General features: G+C 47.0%; 1 protein-coding gene across 6 annotated transcripts; it reads right to left on the bottom strand.

Annotated features, from left to right (window-relative positions):
- Positions 1 to 347: 347 nt before the first annotated feature.
- Positions 348 to 19864, bottom strand: LOC114695194 (tumor necrosis factor receptor superfamily member 26-like). 6 transcript variants are annotated; one of them, XR_005092238.1, is made up of 9 exons: positions 11066 to 11331; positions 9850 to 9937; positions 8768 to 8896; positions 8153 to 8264; positions 5342 to 5418; positions 2673 to 2792; positions 1944 to 2012; positions 1672 to 1776; positions 348 to 523 (listed from the first exon to the last, which is right to left on the bottom strand). XR_005092238.1 is itself a non-coding variant. In XM_037208808.1 (8 exons), the coding sequence occupies exons 1-8, from the start codon at positions 11129 to 11131 to the stop codon at positions 492 to 494; spliced, it is 693 nt and encodes a 230-aa protein (XP_037064703.1). In that variant the 5' UTR covers positions 11132 to 11330; the 3' UTR covers positions 348 to 491. The 6 variants fall into 6 exon arrangements, 5 of the variants coding, with proteins under 5 accessions (XP_037064703.1, XP_037064705.1, XP_037064702.1 ...); XM_037208808.1 differs by lacking the exon at positions 1672 to 1776 and having other exon boundaries at positions 11066 to 11330; XM_037208807.1 differs by lacking the exons at positions 348 to 523; positions 11066 to 11331 and adding an exon at positions 19697 to 19864 and having other exon boundaries at positions 530 to 1776.
- Positions 19865 to 25498: the final 5634 nt, after the last annotated feature.

Raw genomic sequence — 25498 nt, 5'->3', positions numbered from 1 at the left:
GCTAAATTGTCACAGCTTGCAAACACATATAAATTATTAGTTTCTGGGAGGCCAGTCCCAAGTTTAGAAACAGTACCTGTAGGCAGAAGTTTCTGTCCTGCCAGTCACTCCCAAGTAACCACACAGAAACTTATTATTAGTTACAAATGTTTAGCCAATAGCTCAGGCTTGTTACTAGCTAACTCTTTCATTATAAATTAACCCAAATTTCTCATCTATGCTTTGTCACGTGGCACAGCATGCTCATCTTGCTTTTCTTTGCTTCTGCTCACAACTCCCAGACTCTGCCCTTCTTCCCAGCATCCTCTTCATTTGGCCCTCCCACCTAACCTCTACTTGTCCACCTATTGACCACTTAGCTTCTTTATTAAACCAATGACATACATTCACGTAGTGTAAAGGGATATTCCACAAGTACTACCAAGCTTCTACTTCCATGCTCAGGAATATCAATGTCCTTAAGTCCAGTGAGCTTCAGGAATGCCATCTGTTTACTCATGAGAATTTTGTAGCATATTGGAGGCTGGAAAAAAAAAACAGAAAACAACCAACAGTCTACTTATATTTCTGGCATATTCTGGAGGAAAGCTGCAGCAATTCTGTGATTCTGTGTCTCCCTATATGAGAGGCTCTTTGTGTCCCCAAGTAATCCCCAGTGGTCAGAAGACTCAGGTTGGGACAACTTACTATTCATCAATTACTCAAGATAGAGAGCAGCCAAGCCCAACATGGCTTCAGTCTTCCTTCTGGAAGGAACTTCTGGTCTCTTCTTGAGAGGCCAGAGGCTCAGGATGAACAGTTTGTGGAGATTGGCCCTTTCCTTCCTTACCCTACCAAGGCCTCCAGCATTTAGGGCAGTGCCTGGCAAGCTCCCAAGGCATGTTGAGAAGAAGGGATGCCATGCATCTGGGAAGCTAGCCAGGGAGATCTATACCATGTGAAGTCAGGGCCTGACCAGATCCTAGGACAAGCCTGCTGTGAGGTGTTCTGTGGCTTCCAAAAGACAAGCCCATGTCTTGACCTGTTGCCTGCAACTATGATCTGAGTTGGATAAGTTTTTATAGGTGAGGACACACTCCAAGGACTGGTCAGGCAGGGAGAGGGCCATCTGAAGACGGTGGCAGACTAACTCAAGCAGCCTCAAGCCAAGGACTGGCAGTTCCTAGAATCTGGAAAAGCAGGAGAGACCCTCTGAACCACTGAGAGACCTAGCTTTAGTCACACTTAGGCTCAGACTTCTAACCACTGGAAGGGCAAGACAGTGGATTCCTGATGGGTTGAGCCCCACTTTGTAGTCATCTGTTACAAAGAGAAAACACCTCCCTTTGATTTTCTGTGCCTCAGTTTCTACCCAGTGTCAAAACCACTAGAACTTCAGTCTCTTCCCAGCACAGACTTTGGCTCTCATAAAGAGGACACAAACACCATGGCGCCATCTAAACCCCCGGATGCAGGATACCCACACCTCCCTGGCTTTCTGGGACTGCATTGCCACTCTGATGAGAGCTAAGCACTCAGCAATTGGAAGGTCAGGAGATACCAGCATGAATTTCAAGGGTGGGGACTGCAGGCATAGCACCCAGAGAGCCTGGGAAATTGGTGTGGTGGTGTTTAAGGTGGAGGAAAGAGAATCAGGAGCTGCTGGTCAGGCTCAGTGTTAAGAGAACTCACTGGCTGCTCATCTAGGGAGCCTAGGTTCAGTTCCCAGCATCTGCAGGATGAATCAGTAACTCCAGTTCCAAGGGATCCAGCATCCTCTTCTGGCCTCCACAGGCACTGTATATTCATAGTGTACAAACATAAGTGCAGGAAGAAAAACCCATGCACATACTTTTAAAAAAACATTAAAAAAAATTTCAAGATCATCCTCAGCTACATAACAAGTCTGAAGCTAGCCTGGGCTATAAGAGATTCTGACAAAGAATTCCCAGCATGCTACTTACAGAGCTGAATCTCCTCTCCTGGAACACGTGGTGAATTTAGACTCCCTGGTGCAGTGGACGAAGAAAAAACTGGAAGAAGAAATGTCTTCAGTGCATAGCAAACTCACACTTGTGTTTCCAGAACCTGGCAACATAGAGCTGAACCTCTGTCTGGGGAGGGGGTTTCAGGAGCCTCCTTAACCCATCCCTCTGTCCCCAGCTCCAGGCTGGGACACCCTGGAAGATGCTCACTGCCACCTTGACCCCTTTAACCTGAGATGCTGCTGGCACTATTTGGGGCTGTTCTATCTGCAATGATAAAGTCAGAGCCTTGTCAAGCACACTGCCTCTCCTAAGACTGAGGAGGTGGCTCAGAATGAAAATTGCTCTTGCAGAAGACCCATTTGGTTCCCAACAGCCATGTCAGGCAGCTCACAACCACCTGTAATTCCAGCTCCAGGGCATCTGATGCTTTGGTTTCTGGGCACCTATACATATGTGGTATGCGCATGCATGTACACACGCAAACACACACACACAGTTCTCATAGATACACAGACTGCTCTAGCTTTTACTCATCTCTTTTTTGTTTGTTTGTTTTGTTTTTCAAGACAGGGTTTCTCTGTGTAACAGCCCTGCTGTCCCAGAACTCACTCTGTAGACCAGAGTGAGACCTCGAACTCAGAGATCCTCTGCCTCCTGAGTGCTGGGATTGAAGGCGTGCACTGCCACTTCCCAGCATTCACTCACCTCTTTTTAAAACACACCAAATGACGGCGATGATAGCAGCAATGATGATGATGACTGCAGCTATGACAACTATAACAGTCAGAGGGCCAGACAGGCAGAGATGGTGATAACCTGGCGTCCCTGGAAGGAGATGGACGGGAGATTGCTGAGGCAGGGTTGAGCACAGCTGACAGCTATCTTTTTTTTTTTTTTTTTTTTTTTTTTTTTGAGACAGAGTTTCTCTATGTAACAGTCTTGGCTGTTCTGGAACTCTGTAGACAAGGCTGGCCTGGAACCCACAGAGATTCACCTGCCTCTGCCTCCCAAGTGCTGGGATTAAAGGCGTACACCACCATCGCCTGGCGGCTGTCTTTATTAGAGTGACAAACCACAGAAGTTCCTGTCCAGGCTCAGAGGCCATGGGGTCCTGTTAAGGTCCTCGGAAGGAGCAAAGAGTGTGCCTCACCAGAACAGCAGCAGGGGGCTCTGCTCCCCACAGACTGCTCAGACCATTCAGGAGTCTTGGCCTCACTCTTTGTGAAATCACAGCCCAGGGAGAGCCCAGCGTGCGGATACAGGGGGATGGAACAGGCTAGAGGGAACTGTGGACCCCAGGCTCTGTCAGCAGCTGCATGAATGGCTGAGGGTCAGTGAAGCTACATATCATGCAACCTAAAGGCTTTCTTAGTCTTAGATAAGGTCTTTCTATTTATTATGTATTTATTTATTGGTTTTAGTATTAGGCATCCTTCTAAAATTGTTGCTCATTTGTTTACCTTATTTTTAATGTTTAATTATTTTTATGTGTATAGGTATTTGTCTACATGCATGTCTGTGCATTGTGTGCACACAGTGCCTATGGAGGTCAGAAGAGGGTGCCATATCCCTTAGAACAGGAGTTACAGATGGTTGTGAGCTCCCATGTGGGGGCTGGAAATTGAACCTGGGTCCCCTGCAACAGCAACAAGTACTCTTAACCAATGAGCCATCTCTCCAGCTCTTAATTATTTATTTTTTGATATAGAATCTTGCCATGTAGCCCTGACTGGTCTAGTACTAGGTAAATAGCCCAGATTGGCCTTCAATTCACAGCAATGCTCCTGCCTCAACAGCATATGTGATGGAGTTACAGACCTGTGCTGTCACACTTGGATGTTTTACTTTATTATTTATTCAATTTCATTTCATTATTATTTATATTTACATGCTCATGTGTGTGTGTCTGTATGTATGTGCATGTGCATGTGCGCACGCACACACATGCATACACACACACATACACACACACATGCAGAGGTCAGAGGAGGACATCGTGTGTCCTGCGCTTCACTCTCTGCCTTGCTCACTCCCTTGAGACAGGGTCTCTCTCCCTGAACCTGCAGCTAGGCTGACAGCCAGTGAGCCCCAGAGATGGAAGCACACTCACACCCGTGGGTTCTGGGATTTGACCTAAGACCTGCATGTGTGTGCAGCCAGCACTCCTACCCACTGAGCTCCCTGGCCCCATTTTTAAAACAAACACTTTACTGTTATGTGTGCGGAGGTCAGAGGACAATTTTGTTTGGTTTGTTCTCTCCATTCACCTTTACATGGGTTTCAGGTTCTGGGGATTAAACTCTGGTTGCCAGGCCCAAATGGCAAGTGCTTTTATCTTCTGAGATTTCTAAGGCCAGCCCCTGCCTATAGGATCTTTTTTTTTTTTCTTATGTGTATGGGTGTTTTGCCTGTATGTGTATCATGTGTGTGCCTAGTGCACAAAGAGGTCAGAAGAGGATGTCTAAAGCTTTGAACCTGGAATAACAGTTGTAAGCCACCACATAGGCTGGGATTGAACCCAGGTCCCTGCAAGAGCAAGTGCTCTAAATCCCGAAGCCATCTCTCCAGCACCCTCCTGCTTGTAGTATTAAATGAAAACTTTCTTTAGGAGTTGGGGAGATGGCTGGGTTGGGTTGTGAGCCTAGCCTGTAACTGCTGGAGCCTAACCTGTAACTGCTGAGAAATCTCTCCAACCCGAAGACAAGATTCTTGACCTGCAGCCCCCCAAGCAAAATCCAGCCAAACACAGTCATTTGTTCATAATCTCTGGCTATTTTTCCTACTGTGGCAGAGTTTAATAGTGACTATAAATGTCAATGTTACCTTCTCAGCTGGTTTAGTTTGGGTTTCTATTGATTTCAGTTTGCAGTTTGAGACCATCATCCCAGGAAGTCAGGGCAGGAACCACTACAGAATGCTGCTTATTGGCTTCTTCCTCATGGCTTGCTATGCCTGCTTCTTTATAAACTCCAGGACTACCTACCCCAGGGTAGCATCATCCACAATAGTTTGAGACTTCCCACATCAATCACTAATTAAGACAATGCCCTATAGGAGTGTCTACAGGCCAATCTGGCAGGGGTCATTTTCTCAATTGAGATTCTCTTTTCCTAAATGACTACAGCCTGTGTTAAGTTGATATAAAAACTAGCCAGTACACCAGTGAACATTTTTTGGAGAGGGGCAATTTCGAGACAAGGTTTCTCTGTGTAGCCTTGGCTATCCTGGAACTCACTCTGTAGACCAGGCTAGCCTCGAACTCAGAAATCTGCCTGCCTCTGCCTCCTGAGTCCTGGGATTAAAGGCATGTGCTACCACTACCACTGCCCAGCCAGTGAACATTTTTAATGTGAGTTTAGGAGGCAGATCCTTACCTGAGTTTGACTCGAACGTGTCACATAGTGTGTCCATGGTGGCGTTGCATTGCCTGATGACTTTGTCCTTAGGACAGCTGGGAGGAAAGCAGAGCGTGTTACTTCCTCCTACCCAGGCAGCCCAGAACACACTCTACACTGCCCACAGGGTTAGGGAGGACCAGCCCCACCCCAGCATGGCCCTGGTACACTTTGTCATTCTGGCCAAAAGCACTCTGAAGAGATTAGAGTTTGGGGGTGTCTGTTATATTTAGGGAAAGACCCCCTCTCTCTCACTTCCTGGATAGAATGTCTGGCTCTGAAGACCTGACCTGCTGTCCCACCACAGAGAGGGAAGTCTGCCTAGAGACAAAGACAGTGTGAGTAAGGAAGAAGCAAAGATGTACAGATAATCAAGAGCCTCCATCAAACTGGAGTTGCACAGTCTTTCCTCACACAGTTCAGTGTCTTCTGAGTCGTGTTTATGGGTGTAGAACCTGCCTCACAGATGCAAGCTATTGCCTGGTGTGGTGGTGAACACCTTTAACCCCAGCCCTTGGGAAGCAGATGCAGGCAGATTCTTGTGAGTTCACACCAGTCTGGTCTACATAGTGAGTCCCAGGCCAGCCAGTGAGACCCAGTTTCAGAGGGTGTTTGTGTGAAGAGATGGCTCAGTGGTTAAGAGCATTTGCTGCTCTTCTAGAGAAAGTAGGTTCTAGTCTCAGTGTCCACATAGTGGCTCACAACTAGCTATAACTATAGTCCCGGGGGATTCAATACCCTCTTTGGGACTCTGTGGGCATCAGACATCAGGCAAACAACATGCACATAACAAAAACAAACAAACAAACAAACACAGATTCAAGCTATTATACAAGTGGCCTTATTGCTATAGATACTTCTCAAAAATGTCCTCCAAAACTCATGCGCCTTGGAACTTCACCTTGCTTGGAAACAGGGTCTTTGCAAACGACACTAAGTGAAGTTGGGGGGTCACACTGGGTTAGGATGAGTCTTTTTTTTTTTTTTTCTTTTTTGGTTTTTCAAGATAAGGTTTCTCTGTGTAGCTTTTGGAGCCTGTCCTGAAACTCACTTTGTAGACCAGTCTGACCTCGAATGCACAGAGATCCACCTGTCTCTGCCTCCCGAGTGCTGGGATTAAAGGTGTGTGCCACCACCGCCTGGTTAGGATGAGTCTTAACCAGGTGATTAGCGTCCTTACAAGAGGGAGTTGTAGTCAGATGCACAGGAGCAAAGTCTACGTGGAGAGAGGTGGCAAAGAGTGATGTGTCCACACACCAAGGAATGTCAGGAATTGCTGCCACCACCAGAAACTAGAAGAGGCCAGGGAGGAGGCAGAGGAGTGGTTCTCAACCTGTGGGTCGCAGCCCCTTTCACATGGGTCACATAGCAGATATCCTGCAAGTCGGATATTTATGTTCTGATTCATGACAGTAGCAAAGTTAATGGTTATGAAGTAGGAACAAAAATAATTTTATGGTTGGAGATCATCACAGCAGGAAGAACTGTACGAAAGGGTCACAGAATTAGGAAGGTTGAGGACCACTGACCTAGAGCCTGAAGAGGGAGTGAAGACCTGTGAATGCCTTTGATGTTGGACTTCTTGGCTCCAGAACCATACAAGAAAACCTTTTTGTTTTTAGTCCTTGTTTATGGTCATTGTTAAGTGGCCACCAGATTTTATTTATTTATTTATTTATTTTTGGCAGTATCTCACGTAGCCCAGGCTGGCCTCAAACTCACTATGTAACCAAAGAGGACCTTGAAATTCTGATCATCTGGCCTCCAGAGTACTGGGATTATAGGCATACCACCGTACCCAGTATATGTGGTTCTAGAGATTGAGTCCAAGGCTTTGTGTATGCTACAGAAGCACTCTATCAATGGAGCTACATTCCTGGTCCCACAGGATTCCTTTTATAAAGTTTCATTTTGTGTTTAGACATGTGCATGTGTTTGTGTCTGTGTGCATGTGTACATGAGTGCAGGTACCCACAGAGGCCAGAAGAGGGTATCAGATTCCCTAGAGCTGGAGTTATAGGCAGTTATGAGGCCCCTGATGTGGGTGCAGTGAACTGAACTCAGTTCCTTAGAAAAGTGAATCACATCTTAGCCCTGAGCCATCTCTCTAGCTCTCCTTCCCCATTCTTAATTAACACTAAGTCACTTTTGCCATCCTCTCTGCCTAGAGTTCTTTCCCCTTGAACTTTCTATGGTTGCATCTCTCCCTGATTCACTGAGCCTTTACCCATAAATAACCTTGTGATTCCTCCAACTGAGTGTGCAGTGGCCCTCATGATCATGAACTTACTCATCACCAATAGTGTTTTTTTCCCCAGACATTATCTATATCCCAAGGCGACCTCAAACTTGCTATGTAGTTAACCTTGTACTCCTGATCCTCCTGCCTCTACCTCCCCAGTGCCAGGACCACAGGCTGTACCACCACACCTGATTTGTGCAGTTTTGGGGGTGGAACCAGGGCCTTGTACATGCTAGGCAAACACTCTACCAACTTAGCTTCATCACCAGTCCATCAGTAATGGTCTTATGCTATGTGTGCATCTCCATTGTGTGTCTCTCACTGTTGGGGCTCAAAGGTTGTTTGTTGAGTGAATTAATGAGTGAGTGAATGAATGAGCACTGACTCCAGGCAGCTTCTGGGAGGAAACATCCTTTGTTTGATTTCACCTGTGTGGTAGGTGCTGCCCTCATGAGCCCCTCTACAGACAGGGACTCAGAGGCTAGGGGACTAGAGGGCAGGAGTGGGGATCTACACTCATTGTGTCCCCCTCCCCCGCCAGCTGGTACCTGCTGCATGGAAGGCACTTCTCCACACAGTTTTCAGAGTTACAGTAGGCGCCCTGCTTGCACTGGCACTTACGATCAGCCGTCTGGGAGCATTCTGACACCTCCTCTTGGTCTATGGAGGCAGGAAGGCTGCAGGTCAGTCATCAGGGTGGGAGTCTGTCCCAATGTACAACACTCCACGACACAGTAGTCGTCTTCACAAGCTTTTCACTCTGGGCACATAATCTGCCCTCACCCCGCCCTCTAACACAGGGACCATGCCAACACCACAACCAGCCTCCCTTTTCTTCCACAGAGCCCCTCCATCTGGGCTGGAGAGGAACGGGGAAGGGGTGTACCTCAGGAGTACCCAACCCCCAAGCTTCCTTTCAAGCAAAGGCTCTACCGTGGAGCAGCACTCCCAGCCCTGAGTGAGGGGTGGGGGGAGAGGGGGGAGAAGAGAGAGAGAAAAAAGCCTATTAGGCCTTTGTGTCAGGTAGAGTGGGAAGAAGGCAGCATTTGCCATCTTCATTATCTTTCTGTGGTCCCTCTCCCTGCCAGTCCGCCTGCTTTAACTATTGGTGGAGAGGCTGCCCCCACGGACGGGCAGACGGACAGACGAGGCTGCCCACTTACCATCCCGGCACTGAGAGCAGCGGAAGCAGGAAGACTCCCTGTTATTGTAGTTCATGAAGTTTTCAAGCTCACATGGGACACACTCACTCTTGCTGTGGTTCCTCTGGCATGATTTAATGAGATGGGTGCCTATGTGAGAGGAGAAAGAGGTGTTCGGGGGGCCTAGTGAAGCCCTTGGGGCGCTAGACCCCCTCACTACCCACTCCTAGGCCCCCAGCCCCCCTGCCACAGTCTTCATACTAAACTTAATGTGTGGAGGCCCTGCGTCACCCCTTGGCTGAGACTGATGTCCCGCAGGGTGTTGGAGCAAGAGAGCTCTTTCTCTTCACTCCAGAGTCCTAGAGAGCTGGCCTACGAGAGGCCTACGTGTCCAGCTCCCCGTCTCATGCCAGGTTGTTGCCTGCCCATGATGGTTTCACAGAACTCCAAAGTCTAAATAAAGATTAGATCTTTAGCCAAGGTCCCTGCCACCTTCTTGGCCTATGGCAGAAGCACAGGGAGACAGCTGCACACCTCACAAAATGAGCTCTGCACATGTGCTGACTCCCACAGTGTTCAGGGAGGTCGGTCAGTCCCACCTCACTTTTGTGCAGTGTGCTTGTAGGGATGTGCCCACACATGGCTATGTACCCGCAAGTGTGTGCAGGCATGCATACAGACCCAAATGGGTGTCCACAGACTCATGTGCATATAAGTGCATGAGTAGGTGTGTTTGCAGGTAGGTATGCATACAGATGTGTGTGTTGGCAGTTGTGTAGGATGAGGGCTAGGTCCAGGTGCAGACACTCATACGCTTTTTCTCAGGCATCTTCTTGCTGCTTCTGTAGAACACACCAATGCCCATCTCTGGACACACACACACACATGTCTCTGTTTTTTGTCCTCCAAAGTCAGGGGCAGTGCTCGGGTGGGGCAGGGCAAGTAGCAGCTGGTTGCTAAGGTGACACCCACTTCCCTTTTTCTGTCTGATTACACCTCTCTCAATGAAGTCTCCAGTTCAGCCCTAGCTAAAGGCCTGTAGCATCTTTTCCCACCAGAAGGGCAGGCTTGTGGAATGCTCTGGAAAGCATCCTGGAACTCACCAGCAGGACAAAGTTGGCAGCAGAAGGTCTCAGATAGGAACTCATCTGTCCCACACTGGCTTGGACTGCTCTCATTGCAAACTGTCGTCTAGAATCAGAAAGGGAAACACAGAAAAACCCATCCATTGGTGACTCTCAGCACAGAAGAGTGGATGGCTCCCCACCTGACCTCAGCTCTCATACGGACCCTTTCTGCAGAGCATACACTACAATTTTGCTCATATCTCCCCAGGAGTGACTGGTAGTAGTCAGGGGGCAGGTGCAGATATATTCCTCAGTTTCCAACTTTGGGTGGCTTTGTATCTTTGCCATTGGTGAATGACCTGTAGGGCTGTCAGTGAACTGTTCATGTTCTAGCATATGTTGTTTTCAGTGGCCACAACTATACTTTAAAGTTTCTTTTTATTCATTTATGTGTATGAGTATGTTGCCTGTGTGTATATATGAACATCATGTGCTTGCCTGGTGTCCTTGGAGAAAAAAAATGTGAATTCCTTGGGACTGGAGTTCCAGATGATTGTGATCTACCTACCATGTGGGAGCTGGGAACCCAATCCTGGGCCTCTGTAACAGCTGCTGGTGCTCCTACCCAGAGTCATCTCTCCAGCCCTGCATCTACACTTTAAGAAATTATGTTTGTGAAGTTGTGCGTATCTGTGCACACATATTGTAAATGCATGTGCCTGTGTGTGTATACTTACAAAGTGTGCTCATCATGTGATCTTAATTTTTTGTAACCTTACTGATTATTTTTAAGATATAGCCCTAGCTGGACTGAAACTCAATATGTAGCTAAAACTGGTCTCAAACTCAGATCTGCCTGCTTCTGCATCCTGAGTGTTGGGATTAAAGGTGTGTACCGCCAAGGTCTGGCCTCCTTTTATTTATTATGGTATGTGCATGTGAGTGAGAGAAAGGAGGTCCCATGGCATGCATGTGCCATGGTGTGCATTTGGAAAGGAGAGAACAGTGTTGTGGAAGTCTATTCTTTCCTCACACCTTTACGTGGGCTCTGAGGATTGAACTAAAGCTGGCAGGCTTGTGTGACTTGTACCTTTATCCACTGAGCCACCTCTCTGGCCCCACAGTTTTACTGAGACAGGGACTATCACTAAACTCAGAGTTCAGTTTGGGCTAGAATGGCTACCAATGAGCTCCCAGAATCCACCTGCCCCCTTCCCACTCCCACTGGAGTTATAGACACATGTTGCCATACCTGGCTTTTACAGGGTGCTGAGGATCCAAACTCAGTCTGCTTTTTGTGTGTTGGACACAGTTTCATGTTTGTTTATTTCACCAGTATATTTGATCTTCATTATCCACCTACTTCCTAACATTTCTTCTCATACCAAAATCAGTGGTACTTTTCAGCTATTCATTAATACACACAGAGTGTCAAAAATTTGAGCCCCCTGAGGCTGAGGAAATGGTTCCGCAGTAAAGAGCACTTGCTGTTCTCCCAGAGGACCCAGGTGTGATTCCCAGCACCCACATTAGGTAGCTCACAAGGGCCTGAAACTCCAGTTTCCAGTGGATATGATGTCCTCTTCTGGACTCTTCACAATGTGTATATACTCACACAATACATAAATAAAAAATAACTCAGTTATGTGGTGATATATTGTGTACCCTAATAAAGCTTGCTTGAGGATCAGAGGACGGAGCCAGCCACTAGATTAGACATAGAGGCCAGACTGTGGTGGCACACACCCTTAATCCTATCACTCAGGAGTCAAAGATCCATCTGGATCTCTATAAGCTCAAGGCCACACTGGAAACAGAGCCAGGCAGTGGTGGCACACACGCCTTTAATCCCGGGAAGTGACAACAGGTTGGAGAAAGGTATATAAGGCATGAGGAAATAGGAAATGAGGCAGTTCAGCTGAGACCCTTTCCAGTGAGGACTCAAGCTTTCAGTCTGAGGGGTTCATAGAAATAGGATCGACTGAGGAGTTGGCAAGGTAAGGTTGGCTGTGGCTTGCTCTACTTCTCTGATCTTTCAGCTTTCACCCCAGTATCTGGCTCTGGGATTTTTACTAAAATACCTTCTAAGATTTGAACAACACAGTTAAATATTTGTGTGTGTGTGTGTGTGTGTATACATACACATTATATATGTGTATGTTTGTATACACACACACACACACACACACACACACACACACACACACACACTGAGACAAGGTCTTGCTATGGACCTGGATGGCCTGGAACTTGCTGTGTGTATTCAGCCTGGCCTCCAACTCACAGAGATCCACCTACTTCTGTCTTTCATGTGCTCAGATTAAAAATGTTTGTCACTCCTAGCATTCAGGAGGGAGAGGCAGGCAGATCTCTGTGAGCACAGGGGCAACCTGGTCTATCAAGCAAGTTCCAGGACAACTAGGGCTGTCCAAAAAACCAAGAAAAAAAAGTGTGCATGTCACCACCCTGGGCTAAAATTAACCCTGGGTTAAAAATTTTGAGTCACGGGGTTAGGGATTTAGCTCAGTGGTAGAGCTCTTGCCTAGCAAGTGCAAGGCCCTGGGTTCAGTCCTCAGCTCAAAAAAAAAAAAAAAAAAAAAAAAAAATTGAGTCACTTGAACACGTACTGCCCGTTGAGGGCATGTGAGGAAATACTTTCTGTTCCTGCTTCATCTTCCACTTGCACGCGTGAGTCTCTCTTACAGGATACCCATTACCTTTGTTTCTGTATCTTTTGTGGTGTTTTCGCATTGCTTCTCATGCTGTTTAAAATGGCTCCAAACACAGCAGTGAGAAAATGTTTCCTGTCCAGAGTACTAGGAGGTCAAAAATAACCTTACAGATAACTCACGTGTGTTGGAGAAACGGCTGCAGGTGTGAATTACAGGCTGAGGAACATGGGTTCTATATTAATCAATACAGATGACATAAGATGCCTTTAAACAAACATAAAGTAATCTACTGACCAGTTTATAAAAGTGTGGGCAGAGGCTTACAAGAACAAGCCTCTGGGCTAGGAGCTGGCTCAGTCAGACCCTGCATCAAAGCGTGAGGACCTGAGTTCGGATCCCTCACATTCACCTGGGCATGTAGAGCATCTCTAACTCCAGCGCTGAAAATGGAGACAGGCAGATCCCCGAAGCTCATTGGAAACGAAGCATAACTTAGCTCTAGGTTCACTGAAACACCCTGTCTCCCTGGATGTAATGATGGCTCTGCTATTAAGAGCACTGGCTACTCTTCCAGAGGACCTGGGTTTCATTCCCAGAAGCCACATGGTGGCTCACAACCGTCCACACTCGAGTTCCAGGAGATCCAACACCCTCCCTCTTTTGACCTCTGTGGGCACCAAGAACGTATACAGTACACCTAAACTCACTCAGACACACATTAAAAAATATTTTTTAAATCTTAAAGTTAACTTATTTTTATGTATATAAGTATTTTGACTGAATGTATGTGCCACACCTCTGTCTGGTGCCTATGGAGGTCTCCAGACCTTCAAAAAAAAAAAAATTGGAGGGGTTTCAAGACAGGCTTTCTCTGTGTAACAGCCCTGGCTGTCCTGGAACTTTCTCTGTAGACCAGGCTGGTCTCAAACTCTCAGAGATCTGCCTGTCTCTGTCTCCTAGTACTGGGAATTAAAGGTGTACTCTGACATACCCAGCTTAAGAAAGAAAGAAAGAAAGAAAGAAAGAAAGAAAGAAAGAAAGAAAGAAAGAAAGAAAGAAAGAAAGAAAGAAAGAAAAAGAAAGAAAGAAAGAAAGAAGATCCTGCCTTGGGAAATAAGGTGGAGAAAGATCCAGAAAGACACCAGTCGGCAGCCTCTAGTTTCCTAGTGCACATATCTACATTTGGGGAGGGGAGGAGGGGAGGAGGGGAGGAGGAGAGGAGGGGAGGAGGGGAGGAGGAGAGGAGGGGAGGAGGGGAGGAGGAGAGGAGGGGAGGAGGGGAGGAGGGGAGGGAGATAGCATCTAACCCTGCTTTCTTCCTGCGAGCAGTGGCTCAATACCTTAGGCAGTTGGGGTGACTTTCAGAACGTGCGCCTCTACTATGAGAACTGCCTTGGGGTGTGGCTCAGTGGCGCAGCACTTGCTTGCTCAAGGTCCTGGGTTCCATCCCCAGCACCACAAAAAACAAATAAATGAATGAATCTTAAAAGATAAGAAATGAGCAGGAGAAATGGATCGGTGGTTAAGAGCACATATTGCTCTTGCCGAGGACCCGAGTTTAATTACCAGCATCCAAGTCAGGGGACTTACAACCGCCTCTACCCTCCAGCTCCAAGGGGATGCAACACCTCTGGCCTCTGTGGACATCTACACTCACACACACACAGTTACAAATAATAAAAATAAACCTTTTTTAAAAAAATAAGAAACAATGTCACCCCTCTGTGGCTTCCCCCCTTAGCCATTATGAAGGAGACCCAGTTCCTCACCAATGTGGTCCAGGCTTGATTTCTCCCATTAGATTATTATACACCATCTCTGCTGCCTTCAGCAGGAATTTGACCTAACTCTGTCTTTCTGCCATTCATTTCCATCAAACTGTATCTGTTCTCTTTTGTTCATTTGTTTTCGAGACAGGGTGTTTCTCTGTGTAGCCCTGGCTGTCCCGGAACTCTCTCTCTCTGTAGACCAGGCTGGCTTCATATTCAGAGATCTGCCTGCCTCTGCCTCTCAAGTGCTGGGATTAAAGGCATGAGCTACTATACCTGGTTTGTTCTTTCTTTTTATAAATGATCAGGGCTTGGTGGTGCATGCCTTTAATCTCAGTACCCAGAAAGTGGGAAGATTTTTGGGAGTTTGGGGATATCCAGAGCTACACAATAATGTGGAGGCCCACAGAGGCTCCAAAGTAAAGTTTTACTCAAGGTCAGAAAGTCTGAGCTTGCTTTACCCAGCAGGGCTGCATAATAGGATGATTTGGCCAAAGGCGTGGTTACCAGGTGTTTTGAAGGGTCTACATTTGTTGGTACTTTATACTTCGACCTTGAGAGGGGGAGGTATTTTGCTCCTCCCCTTTCTGATGTATAAAAAGCTCATCATAATTAAAGTTGAGAGGACTGGGTATTGACCTAGGGCCCTCCTGAAGCTATCCCGTGTCCCTGTCTTTCTCATCATCTCCATCTATATTTCTAATGCTACCTCATTCCTCACTCCAAGAATCCTTCAACAGGTCAGAGCTGGCCTCCTACACAATAAGACTCTGTCTCCAAAACAACATTTAATTTTTTTTTTTTACTTTATGTATGAGCACCTGCCTACATATATGTATGTGCACTGTGTGTGTGCAGTGCCTGCAGAAGCCAGAAGATCCTTTGGAACTGGAGTTAAGGAAGGTTGTGAGCTTCCATGTGGGTGCTGAGAACTGAACCTGGGTACTTTGCAAGAACAGTCAGTGTGGATGTGTTGAATTACTACTTTGCTGTACATATCATCTAATAAACTTTAGAAAGAAAAAAGAAGACTGGGTGGTGATGGCACACGCCCTTAGTCCCTAGCACTCGGGAGACAGAGCTCTGTGAGTTCGATGCCAGCCTGGTCTACAAAATGAGATCCAGGACAGGTACCAAAACTATGCAGAGAAACCCTGTTTTGAAAAAACAAACAAAAACAAAACAAAAAACCCAAAGCCCACCCCCACTGATACACTTCCTCCAATAAGGCCACACCTCCTAAACCCTCTCAGGTAGTGCCACATCCTAATGACTAAGCATTCAAATATATGACCCTATGGGGGCCATTCTTATTCAAACCACCACATCAGGCTAGTCTCAAACTCCTGGACCAAGTCACCTTTTGCCTTGGCCTCCACTCCAGGCATTTTTAGTTTTGCTTTTCAAAGGGCAAATTCGAAATGGCATTGATGCCTTTTGAAATTGAATTGGGAGAGGGTCATGTAGCTGAGTGTAAGACTGTCTGCCTGCCATGGGCAAGGCCTTGGGTATGGTTCCTAGCACCGCCAAAATTTTCAAAATAAAATAAGATTGAGGGGCTGAAGATGTAGTTGTGTTGGTAGAATACTTGCCTAGCACGTATGAGGCCCTGGTTTCCATCCTCAACCCTGTATAGCATTGATGTAGTGGCACATGCCTGTGTTCCCAGCTCTTGGTAGAGGCAGGAGGATCCTTCGTTCGAAGTCTACTAAATGAGCCTACATCCTCAGCCCTTATGTCCATGAGATCCCAAAGAAACTCAGGGCTGGCAGCTAAGTGTGGTGCCTATTTAACACATCAAAGTGCATCTCTGACTGCTGGCTGCCAGGCTCTTCCAACATCACAGGTACCTGTTACTGTCCTGGTTCCTGTCAGCATTTCTCACCCTGCCCACCCCGCCCACCTCTACCCTAAACCTCTCCAGCTCCGGAGCTTCCCTTCCCTTCCCTTTCCTCAGTTTCTCTTTTCTATAAAAACCGGTCATTTTGGCAATAAGCTCTCTTGGCCTCCTGGTCCTTGGCTCCCCTCTTGGTCCTCTTACCTTCTCTCCTCTTTGCTCTCTCTTCTATCCCCCCCCCCCCCCCCCCCGGCCACCCTTTCTCTCCTTTCATGGCCTGGTTCAGTCTACTGGCCATGTCCCACCTACTGCTTTCTCTCCCCGCCTCTGGTGGCTCTCTCCCTCATGTCTACAATAAACACCTCCTCCTCAACCATACCTAGGGATGATCCTGTCTTCATTTTCATTCAGTGCTCTCCTTTATTTATTTTGTGCATGTATGTGTATGGCACACGTACAGGTGTGGGCACACATGTGGGTCCCTTGCTTTGGTATGCATGTGTATATGGAGGCCAGGATGTGGTGTTGGGTGTCTTCCTTGACCTCTGTCCATTCTGTTTACTGTGGTGAGGTCTCTCACTGAACCCAGAGCTGGCCCTAGGGAAGCCCTGCCTCTCTCGGCTTCCTGAGGGGTGGGGCTAGAGATGGGCTTCCATAACCAACTGCTTTCACATTGGTCCTAGAGAGCAGAACTTCAGTCCTCAAGAGATTTATGGCTCTCCTCTTTTTATTTGCTGCTGTTGTTAGACATGGTCGCATGTAGCCCAGGCTGGGCTCTCACTATATGGCTGAGGATGACCTTGGAATAGTGACCCTCTTGCTTTTACTTCCCCAAATGCTGATACAGGCTGTGCCATCACATTCAGTTTAAAGCACCAAATAAATAAACGGGGAGATGGCTCAGTTGATAAAACACTGTCTCACAAGCATATGGACCTGAGTTCGGATCCTCAGAACCCAGGTAAAAAACTGAACATGCTGGCATTCCCTTGTAAGCCCAACAGTGGTGGCCCACTGCGCAGCCTGACAGGGGAAAATCAAAACTTGAAAAAAAAACAGCACCTTCTCTCAGCTGGGTTCATTAAACAATAGTCCAGGCTGCTTTCACCCCAGTGACTCACTGCAGCTGGGGTTCTGAATGCAAAGAAAACAACAAAGGAAGCCACCAGGGGAGGAAGTGACAGCGTGTCCTTCACTTTCTGGTGCTAGGAAGGAAAAAACCACTCCATTTTATACTGCACCCATTTGATACCCACCAGTCATTTGTCTAACTCCAGTTTCTGAAACCCTGTTCCCTAGCAGCTGTGGGACCTGGGAGAATGGAGCAATAGCCAATTTTATTGAGAGCATCAGATACTTTATGCTCTGATGGTGAAGAAGAGTCACCTGAGTAAAGTGTACAATCACAAGGGTAAGATGCATGTGGCAAAAACATGTTTTGAAGCCGGGCGTTGGTGGGCACGCCTTTAATCCCAGCACTCGGGAGGCAGAGGCAGGCGGATCTCTGTGAGTTCGAGGCCAGCCTGGGCTACCAAGTGAGCTCCAGGAAAGGCACAAAGCTACACAGAGAAACCCTGTCTCGAAAAACCAAAAAAAAAAAAAAAAACAAAAAAACAAAAAAAAAAAAACAAAAAAAAAACCATGTTTTGCTATGGAGGAATATAAACAAATAACAACAGCGGGTTGTAATGGGTAATCTGAAGGAAACTCACTCCTACCTGCTAACCTGAAAGGGTAAAAAACACATTCCAAAAAGAAACTGAGGTCACAGGACTCTTCTCTCTCTCTCTCTCTCTCTCTCTCTCTCTCTCTCTCTCTCTCTCTCTCTCGTGTTTTCTCACAAGCACTCAGAATTCTCTTCACATGACTCCATTCTTGAACTGTGTTCTGACAAACCTGACTCAGTGATTCCTCCACCTAGAAATGTACAGGGACCATCTACTAATTACATTATGACGGACTCTTTTCTGGCGTCTGTAACCTGCTCATGCAAACATTCAGGTTGCCTTGTCTACCTAATCTTGGCAGATCAAAACAGCTCTTGGCTTGTTTCTGCAGATACTCAAGGTCTTCTTATGGTTTTTGCCTTTAAAAAACAAAACAAAACACCCCTTTACCCCCACTTTGCACAGCAATCTCGTTTGACTCAGAGATTGTTGTTATGCTAGCACTAATCAACAAATCGTTATAACTGAATTGGGTCTATGGTCTTTTTCCAGGGGACAAGAACTTCATCACACTGAGAAAGTGTCCAGAATAGCACACCTATCCATGCAAGTCCCCAGGAAACTTAACCTGAGGGCACTTGACACTCTGGGGGTTCACAGAACCCCAGAGGTTACTGAGGTCCACTGACTGAAGACCAGCACTACTATCTAGGAAAATCTTGGCAGACGGTGGGGAGGAAAGTGTCATTTCTCAGGGTGACCTACTTTCACTCTTGTTTGGCGTGAGGTTAACCCAGAACCAGCCTGTTTCTGCCCGCTTCTCACACAAACCAGCTACTGTAGCAACGCAAAATAATACTTTTTTTTTTTGAGTCAGAATGTCCTACAGTTTAGGGTGGCTTCCAACTCCCTATGTAGCTGAGGGTGACTTTGAACTCCTGATCCTCCTATGTCCTGAGGTTACAGGCCTATGCTCCCCACACCAGGCTGAGAGCATAATCTGGGGGAATAATTCACTTTGAAAATGCCAAGGGTGGTGGCTCAGGCCCAGGATTCCAGCAGTTGGAAGCTGAGGCAGGAGAAACAGGAGGTAGAGGCAAGCCTGGGCTGCATAATGTCTGTCTCAAAAGAGGGAGGAGGAAGGGACCAGCGAGATGGCTTAGCGGGCAAGGTGCTTGCCAGCAAGCCTGACAGCCTAAGTCGGATTCCTGGGACCCACATGGTGAAGGAGAGAACCAACTCCTGACAGCTGTCCACTGGCCACCACAAGTAAATACAATAAAACATTGCAAATAAAAACCGAGGCGCTGCAGCGAAGGCTCTGCAGTTAAGAGCACTTGTGGAGAGGACAGCACTCGCAGTATGACTCACAACAGCCAGTAACTCTGGCTCTAGGGGATCCGATGCCCACTAGACTGCACCGGCACCCTACACATGTATACAGACACACAACGTACACATAGCTAAAATAAAAATAAACCTTTAAAGGTGAGAAGGGACAAAGGAGTCTCCGAAAATGGTGAAACCGTTTTTGTCGAAAAGTTAGTCAGGTATGTTGGCTCGTGCTTTTAATCTCAGCACTCAGGAGGCAGAGGTGAATTTGAGGCCACACTGGTCTACTTAGTGAGTTCCAGGATAGCCAAAGATATATAGTGAGACCCTGTCTCAAAAAATACCAAAGAAGAAGAAAAAGGAGAGGTAGAGAGCAGGAAAAAAAAAATCCCACTGTTTGTAGCAAGAAAAGGTAAGGATCTAAAATAACTCTGTCTCATTAGGTGTCTGATCCTCTCCTCTCATCCTCTACCTCCACCATGCAGGCCAAGAGCTGCAAAAGGAGACCCATTACTACCTCTGGGTCCAGTCATGCATACTGCTCTGGGCATGACAGCCTGCCAGAACCCAGCTGGGGTTCCCACCCACCTGCTTGCCTCCACTCACCCTCAGAAGCAGCCATAGCAGCAGCAGATGCACCAGCATGGCCATCAGAGACAGAGGTAGGACAAGGCAGGGCTGGGATGCTGAGTGTGAGGACTAGCCAGTTGCAGCCCAGATGCAGCCCAGATGCAGCCCTAGCCAGCTAGGAGGCATTTAAAACCACTCCCAGTCTGAGTTCTTCCGGTAAGGTCCACACCCAGGCTCCTCGACTTCCTCGCTCCCCTGAACCGTCGTCGTTTTTGAAATTTACATTAAAGTTCCTCAAAACCTCCACTCACCACTCCACAGTACCAATGGCCAGCAAAGGTACTTCAGAGCCAAGGAGTTTGAAAGCAGAGCCAGCCTAAGAGATGCGTACATTGACTGACAGTAAGTCTACCCAGACACTGGACTGTGGGTCAGCCTTAAAGAGGAAGGAAAGTCTCCCACATGTTGGATGCCCCTCCAGAGCCCTGGGCTGCAAGAAGTCGGCTGGTCTCAAAGGGACAAACACTGTGTAAGTCTGCTGCCGAGGACCCGGTAGTCTCAGGTCTACGGAGGCAAAAAGCAGGATGGAGTGCCAAGACTGGGAAGGAAAGCTGAGAGTAAGTGAGTGGCTCATGGGGATAGAATTTCAGTTTAGGAAGACAGAAAGTTCTGAAGGTGGACGGTGCTGGGGTTGGCTTGATGATACAACGGTGCTATGTATGCCATTTGTGCTTTGGAGCTGGGCATGGAGTTCAGACATGGCCAGAGTGGTTTAAAAAAATGAAGAAATTGGAGCCAGGCAGTGGTAGCTCATGCTTTTAATCCCAGCACTTGGAAAGCAGAGGCAGGTGGATCTCTGTAAATTCGAGAGGCCAGCCTAGTCTAGAGAGCAAGTCCCAGGACAGCCAGAGCTACATAGAGAAACCCTGTCTTGATAACAAAACAAAACAACAACAACAACAACAAAAAGGAAGCTTCTTTATGAAGTAGATTGTACTTGCTGGTTTTGTGTGTCAACTTGACACAAGCTAGTCATCAGAGGAAGGAGCCTCAGTTGAGGAAATGCCTCTGTGAGATCCAGGTGTAAGGCATTTTCTCAATTAGTGATTAGTGCAGGAGGGCCCAGCTATCCCTGGGCTGTTGGTCCTGGGTTCTGACCAAGCCAGGGGAAGCAAGCCAGTAAGCAGCTCTCCTTCATGGCCTCTGCATCAGCTCCTGCCTCCAGGATCCTGCCCTGTTTGAGTTCCTGTTCTGACTTCCTTTGGTGATGAACAGCAATGCTGAAGTGTAAGCCAAATAAACCCTTCCCTCCCCAACTTGCTTTCTGGTCATGGTGTTTTGTCTCGGCACTAGAAACCCTTACTGAGACATAGATGGTGATTAATACAGAGACCTGCAGCTGATAAGAGACTTCAGAATGTTCAGTCTTAAATAAGGTGTCTATACCATACCCCCACCTCCCAGGGCTGAGGGATCATTGTGGAAGAGAGGGTGTAAAGAGTGTAAGTATGTAAGATCCAGCCGGGCAGTGGTGGCACCACACCTTTAATCCTAGCACTCGGGAGGCAGAGCCAGGCAGATCTCTGTGAGTTCAAGCCCAGCCTGGTCTACAGAGCAAGATCCAGGACAGGCACCAAAACTACACAGAAAAACCCTGTCTTGAAAATACCAATTAAAAAAAAAAGAAAGAAAAAGAAGAAAAATATAAGATCCACTGTGGTGTGTGTGTGTGTGTGTGTGTGTGTGTGTGTGTGTGTGTCTAGAAAGAGAGAGAGAATAGAAAAGGAGCTGAGTGTGGTGGTGCACATGTTTAATCCCAGCACTCAGAGGCAGGATAATAACCATGAATTCAAGGCCAGTGAAAGGGAAAAATCAGTAGCCATCTTGAGAGATGCTTCCCCCTCCCCTCTTCCAAAGGTATTTGCTGACCAGCAGTGTTGGGGACTATTGGGGTCCAGCCCCTAATAGTCTCCTTTCCAGGGTCCGCGGAAGGATCTATCAACCAGCTGAGAATCTATTCTTTAAGGTCGGTAAATCAGTCTACGCACGCAGAGTTCTTTGGTCCATTCGCTTTAATTCTTCTTCCCCATCCCTCGCTTTACAGTTATATATCCCCCCAAAATCACAATCCTCCCCTCCACCCAGGACACCCAGCCTGAACTTCCTCAGGCAGTGATTGTCCATTATCAGGATCAAATGGAGGGGTCATAAGAATTACAATGAGGGGCAATAGTTGTTAATTACCATTTGCAACTCAAAGGGAAGTGACTAGTGAACTGACTAAAGGCTAAATTGGGGTAATATCTAAGAGGGATCTTATGTGCACAATTGTAGTCTAAAATGTGTTTGGTAAAGAATGCTAAAAATCTAAATATTCCTAGAAGTGGTTAGGTAAGTAGTTAGAGGTCTAAAGTTAGTAAGGCTGTAAGAAAGGAGGGCCTAAGCTAAATTGTGTAAAACTATTACTTAGTGTCCACCTGGCCTAGGCGGCGTCCTCTTGTGAATTTACTGTAAGTCAGGAGACTTGTACGTGGGCTGCTATCACTTGTTAGTCCTTGGAAGTTGGGCGCCCCCCTGGGTAGTGTCTCCTTGTGGAATTTAAGTCAGGAGATTTTCAGGTGGGCTGTTATCATTGTTAGTCCTTGGCAGTTGGGCGTCCACCTGGGTGGTGTTTCCTGTAGTCCTTGAAAGTGGCTAAGGGAGATAACTGGTTCCAGAGAAAGCCTTTCCTGAGGCTGTTCTCCAAATTCCTGGAATGTGTAGGTCTAGAGAGTGATCAGTCCACACTGTTAGCCCTTCTTAGGGAAAAATCAATTGGGAAAACTATGAAGGCACACATGATTTTCATAACAGAATACAGCTGATATATAACAAGCCAACTAACACCAAAAACTCCTTGGGATTTGGCTTCCTCTGGAGGAATTCCCTGATCCCTCCAGGTAGTGACTTTGCCATAACCAGCTGAGTTCTTATGATATATTCCTGCGGCCCGCAGCACAGCAGTTTTAGAAGTGACCGGAAGTTGAACTTATAAGGCTGGGACAATAAATCTATGTATCCTGGACTTGGCAAAACAAGATATGGGGAGTAATGGGCTCAACTGACCAGAAATTGAACTTATGGGAGAGCAGGACTGGAACAATAAATCTGAATGTGTATATCCTGGGTTCAACAAAAGCAGGACATCGGGAGTAAAAATTTATGTCTCTGTAGATACCCTGAATCCTGTTAGCCATCAGTAACCTCATGCTTACAGTTCAGCCAGTAACTTCAAAGAACTACCTCACCGGTAGCTCCCTCGTCCAATCCCAAGCTGCATGCAAACCTTTCCTATATAAACTCCTTCAAGTGAGTGCTCGGGGCATTCTCCTCCACCCACTGTGTCGGATGTTGGACTCGGACCAAGACCAGGGCTTGATTGTTTTGTTATTAAAAACCTCTGTGTGCTTGCATCAGATAATGGCTCTGTGGTGATCTTGCTTGGGGGTTTTGCGACCTGGGCACAACAACCAGCATGGTCTACAAAGTCTCAAAAAAAAAAAAAAAAAAAAAAAAAAAAAAAAAGAGAAGAAATCGGTTTATCAGAATCTCAGTAGAATGATCAGGCTATCCTCATGAGACTACAATCACAGGTGCTAGGTGGAGGGGCTGCCAGGAAATCATGTGGTCCACAGTCACAGGAAGTTACCAGAACTGAACTTGGCCAGTGTTTTGAGAAACTTACAGAAAGCCTCACAGGAGCACCCCATGTCTGGAGACAATGGCTAGTTGTCAACTGTCCCAGATAAATTGCTTTTCAACCAGGTGATTGGCCAAAGAGCTAGAGACAGAGAGAGCTCAAGGGACCATTTCTCCAGCTCCAGCAAATCTGTCTTGATAAACCCCAAAAGTAGATGGTTTTGATCAATTTGCAATCCCATCAGGGCGTCAGATATGAGGGCTAAAGTTATGTTTTAATTTTCAGTTACTGTGCTTAAGAGAGCTATAAAAGAAAAATGCCTCTAACCTGTGAGCCCCACTCGCCCCAGGACAGATAATGAGGAACCTGCCTGCTCCGTTTTGAAGACATGACTCATTACACTGTATTGGTAAAAATAAGTTTCCATTTACTGTAAGAACTGAGCGGCTGTTTTTAAGTCTGTTTCCTGGAGATTAACATGCTCCAACCCATGACCTTGACTTTTTTTTGAGAATACCCTTACCTTCCCTGATCCTCCCTAATCACCCTCCCTAGTCACATGGTGACCACACAATGTTTTTCAAGATTTTTCTGCATTTCCTTATTGCCCCCATTGTCTTTCCTCTGTAAACCCCCTTTGCAACTACTTGTGATTCTAGTCCTTAAAAGGGGCCCACCAAATGGCTGCTCTCTTTAACCCAGCTTAGGAGGCAGTCACTGGCCAACTCTTGGGTGCTGTTAGTATTCAGAATGCTGGGGACCCACCCAGCATTCTGACATCATCTTATGTAAAGTCCCCTTTAAGAAAAAACTCATTGAGACTCCGCCAGCTCCGATTGGACCAAGAGGTGAGTCTTTGTTCTCCTAGCCAATCACCCCAGCCTCCGATGCTGCCCCCATACCCACAGCCGTTGTAGCCCCAGTTCCAGGCCAGCAGGCAGGACTCTTGCAGGTAGGTCTGACTACCACCATTCCCCGACTGGACCCTGTAACCTATAAGCCCCGCTCCACCACCCCAAACCCACCCATCCTCCTTCGTCCAGTATCTGATGGAAGCAGATGCAGAGATTCACAACCAAGCACCAGGCTGAGCTCCAGGAGTCCAGTCAAAAGGAAAGAAGAGGGATTATATGAACAATGGGGATCAAGATCATCATGATGGGGAAATCTACAGAGACAACTGAACCAAGCTCATAGGAACTCACGAACATTAGACAGACAGCTGTGGAACCTGCATGGGACTGGACTAGACCCTCTGCATATGGGAGACAGTTGTGTGGCTGGGTCTGTTTGAGGGGCCCCTGGCAGTGTGATCAGGATCTATCCCAGTTGCATGAGCTGGCTTTCTGGAGCCCATTACCTATGGTCGGACACTTTGCTCGCCCTTGAGGCAGTGGAGAGGGGTTTGGTCCTGTCTCGACTGAATGTACCAGGCTTAGCTGTCCTCCTATGGGAGAACTTACCCTTTTGGAGGAGAGAATGAGGGGTGAATGGGGCGGGGGAGTTGGAGGAGGGATGAAAAAATAAAGAATTGATTTTAAAAAAATTTAAATTAAAAAAAAAAGGAAAAACTCCTTTCCCTTTCATTCTCTTTCTTCTCCCTCTCGCCAGAGGTAGTACACACATCTCTCTCTCTCTAATAATGAACTTTCCGTATGGACATGTGTCTGCATGTTGTGAATAACTTTACACCGTTTCACACCACAGCCTGCCACCGAGTTTGCATGGCCTGTCTCCCTCACCTACTGGGGCACCTTGGCCCAACCTGCCAAGGCCTCCCATGTGCCGTTTCATAACAGGTGCACCCCAATAAAATCAAGCTTACTCCAAATTTGGTTCGAATTGTGGTGGTGATCTTTTTCTTGCCCAGTAGGATTAACATTTTCTGGAGGCCCACAGTGAGATTCACCACCCACCCAAATTCTAAAGCCACACCTTTGCTCTGGAACTCTGAGGCCGAGGGGCTGCCTCAGAAGGCGTGTGCCTCGAGACATTCCAAGGCTCCGGGCCTGCCTTTGGGTTCAGACTATCAGAGTGAATCTTAGTGCTGAAATAAGCAGAAGGCATCTATGGAGCCCTTCCGAAGAGTGATAGTCTGGTTTGGTTTTGTGGGATCCCTTTTGAGTCCATGGAGGGGGTTTGGCAGGACCCCAATATTC

The sequence above is a fragment of the Peromyscus leucopus genome, chromosome 1, assembly GCF_004664715.2.
Source record: "Peromyscus leucopus breed LL Stock chromosome 1, UCI_PerLeu_2.1, whole genome shotgun sequence".
NCBI classification, from domain to species: Eukaryota; Metazoa; Chordata; class Mammalia; order Rodentia; family Cricetidae; genus Peromyscus; species Peromyscus leucopus.
The sequence above is the reverse complement of the archived record's forward strand: the minus strand, read 5'-3'. Positions and strand labels throughout refer to the sequence as shown.

What these genes read in the sequence shown, in the direction of transcription:
- LOC114695194 (XM_037208804.1), bottom strand. Translation starts at nt 11,131, where the DNA reads ATGAAACTGTGTCCAACACACAAAAAGCAGACTGAGTTTGGATCCTCA. An exon ending in AAGTGCCTTCCATGCAGCAG is followed by an intron (nt 5,419 to 8,152) that starts GTACCAGCTGGC and finishes CTTTCCTCCCAG; the next exon opens with CTGTCCTAAGGACAAAGTCA. An exon ending in CACGTTCGAGTCAAACTCAG is followed by an intron (nt 2,793 to 5,341) that starts GTAAGGATCTGC and finishes ATCTCCTTCCAG; the next exon opens with GGACGCCAGGTTATCACCAT.